Raw genomic sequence first — 2,360 nt, forward strand, 5'->3', positions numbered from 1 at the left:
GCGCAGCCCCGCGTGCAGCGCCGCGCTCTCCGCCTTGGCCTTGGTGCGCACCTGGGCGATCTCCTCGTTGGCTCTGCGCCGGCGTGCGGAGGGAAGGGGACGGTGGTGACGTCTCTGGGTGCAGCCGGGAGCACCCCCAGACGCCATCGCACCGCGCTGCGGCAGCACCCCAGCTCCCGCTCGCCTGGGCGCTGCAGAGGCGGTTTCCCCACATGGAAAACCTGCACGAAACTGCATTAATTCAGCTCCCCCAGACTGCTGCACGGAAACTCCGCTTTCTCAGAGCGAAGCGAAACCTGCTCCTCGCCCGCATGGCTCAGGGCTGCCTTTGGTGAGCTGCTGCTCATCAGCTGAGCCCTTCCCACACCACAGACTGAGCCCTGCTGAAACCTGGGAACTCCTGAAATGGCTGCAAATAGACCGTGAACCTGTTTCCCCATTAAAAAAAAAACAAAACAACAAAACAAAACAAAAAAAAAAATAAAAAAAACCCCACCACCTAAGCAGAGACCAGAGAATCCATTCAGGGCTTTGTGCTGACTGACACCCATCGCCCCAGCCCCAGGCAGCTTTTCCCATCGCTGAGCTCCTGCCTTCCCGCCCCAGGAAAGGCAAAGGCAGACACTGCCCAAGAGGTCTGTAAGCACCCGAAAGCTCCTCAGCATGCCCAGCACCCTTGTGCATAACCTTACTTGTCCAATTTCTCTTCTGCATGGACTTTCAGGGCCTGATACCGCTGCTCTTCTTGCTTGACCCGCATTAAATAATCCTGAGCGCACTTCTTCAGAGCTTCTTCATTCTGGGGGAAAAAAAAAAGTACACTGGGACTGCGCACGGAGATGCTGCTCTGACGGGATGATAAATCCTGTTCTGAGTGTAAAAGAAAAAGGCTTTAAATAGACCCAGCTTCTCCCTTATGCTGGAGCCCCTCATCCAGCTGGGCAGCATGGAAAAACGGTGTGTGAATGGAGGCAGGGCTCCTCGAGGAACCAAGGCACGGACCTTCTTAAAGCCTTCCAGGACACCCTTCAGGTTCTCGTATCTCCGGAAGAGATCCGACAAGGACCTCTCCACCGAGTTGAGGTCTGCCAGCGCCTGGTCCTTTTCCATGGCGAGCTGCTGCAGGTTCTTCTGAGACGTCATGTTCGTCCTCTGCTCGTCCTCTGGGATGGAGAACAAACGGGAGATGCGGTGACTGAGTGGGGACGGCTGTGGCAGGTGGCCCCCCCGTGGCAGCTGCCCCCTGACCCACGTGCCCGGCCAGCTGCCGGTACCTTACCGATCATCTGGGCAATGGTCTTCTCGTACTCAGCCACGATTTTCCTAGAAGGAAGGGAGAGACACAGCAGGTCAGAGGCAGCAGTTTTTTGCAGACATGCACCCACGGCTCTGCTGCTGGCAAACGGGGCTTTATTCCTGCAGCCAAGAAACCGGGGGGCTCAACACAGCACAAGCACAAAGAGTTCGTGTCTCCTGACACATCCCACCCCAAGGATGCTGAGTGTAACGATGCTGAGCTGTAACGATGCTGAGCACAACGATGCTGAGCCATATCACCCTACCACTGCCCCACCCTGGGACGCCCACGGGAACACCCAGCGCAGCACCGCGCAGGGTGAGTGGCGAACGCGCGAAGAGAAGGCTCTGACCTCATCTCCAAGACTTCTTGGCGGCTCTCTTCGTATTTCTTCTTCCAGGCGTTGGCTTCAATCTCCTTTGTGATGATCTAGGATGCAGCAGATGGGACCCTTGGGACATGCTCTAGTGGGGTCCCCTCACTGCCCCACGCCTGCAATTGGGTGACCAGACCCCCCTGGGGCAGGGCAGCCCCCACTCCCCCCCGCAGCAGCATCCGACGGGGTCCCCAGCCCGTACCTCCTCCCGGATGAGCGTGAGCACGGCCGACTTCTCAGACTCGCTGAGGCAGATGCCGTCCAGGGGACTCTCGCTCCTACTCAGGCTGGTGATGACCACGGGGGGCTTGTCCATGGAGCACAGCCCGGGATTGCCCTGGGGAGAATGACCCAGCTGGGATGCTGTGTGGGCTTTCTTTTCACCCCACTCCCCCATTCTCCCCATTTTACCAGCCTCTGTTCAGGCATCGACACCCCTCCCTGCATGCTGACGGTGTCTGACACCCAGCAGAGCCCCAGAGAGGGTTTAGTGACTTTCTGCCAAGTCCCTTGCCAGGAGCTGGGGACACCCCTGGGGGCTTGGCACCCCGAAGGGGACACAGAGCAGGGGCCCGATTCGGAAGGAGGAGCCCCAGCTCTGAGCAGGGATGTCCTCACACCCCAGATCCCTTCACTTTCCCCATGGCTGGTTATCTCTAGCCTGGGGGATCTTTGCTGACCGTGAGG

General features: G+C 58.7%; 1 protein-coding gene across 1 annotated transcript in view; it reads right to left on the reverse strand.

Annotated features, from left to right (window-relative positions):
• The window catches only part of TACC1 (transforming, acidic coiled-coil containing protein 1), a 2,605-nt gene extending 616 nt beyond the window's left edge, over window positions 1-1,989 (reverse strand). Inside the window, exons 1-6 of the mRNA XM_010079447.1 lie at window positions 1,876-1,989; window positions 1,650-1,726; window positions 1,280-1,323; window positions 1,003-1,163; window positions 693-799; window positions 2-73 (exon numbers count right to left, since the gene is read on the reverse strand). Coding sequence (XP_010077749.1) covers window positions 2-73; window positions 693-799; window positions 1,003-1,163; window positions 1,280-1,323; window positions 1,650-1,726; window positions 1,876-1,989 — 575 coding nt within the window. The remainder of the gene's footprint in view (window position 1; window positions 74-692; window positions 800-1,002; window positions 1,164-1,279; window positions 1,324-1,649; window positions 1,727-1,875) is intronic.
• Between the last annotated feature and the right edge of the window lie 371 nt (window positions 1,990-2,360).

Source organism: Pterocles gutturalis, unplaced genomic scaffold (genome assembly GCF_000699245.1).
Source record: "Pterocles gutturalis isolate BGI_N339 unplaced genomic scaffold, ASM69924v1 scaffold5524, whole genome shotgun sequence".
In the NCBI taxonomy this organism is placed as follows: domain Eukaryota; kingdom Metazoa; phylum Chordata; class Aves; order Pterocliformes; family Pteroclidae; genus Pterocles; species Pterocles gutturalis.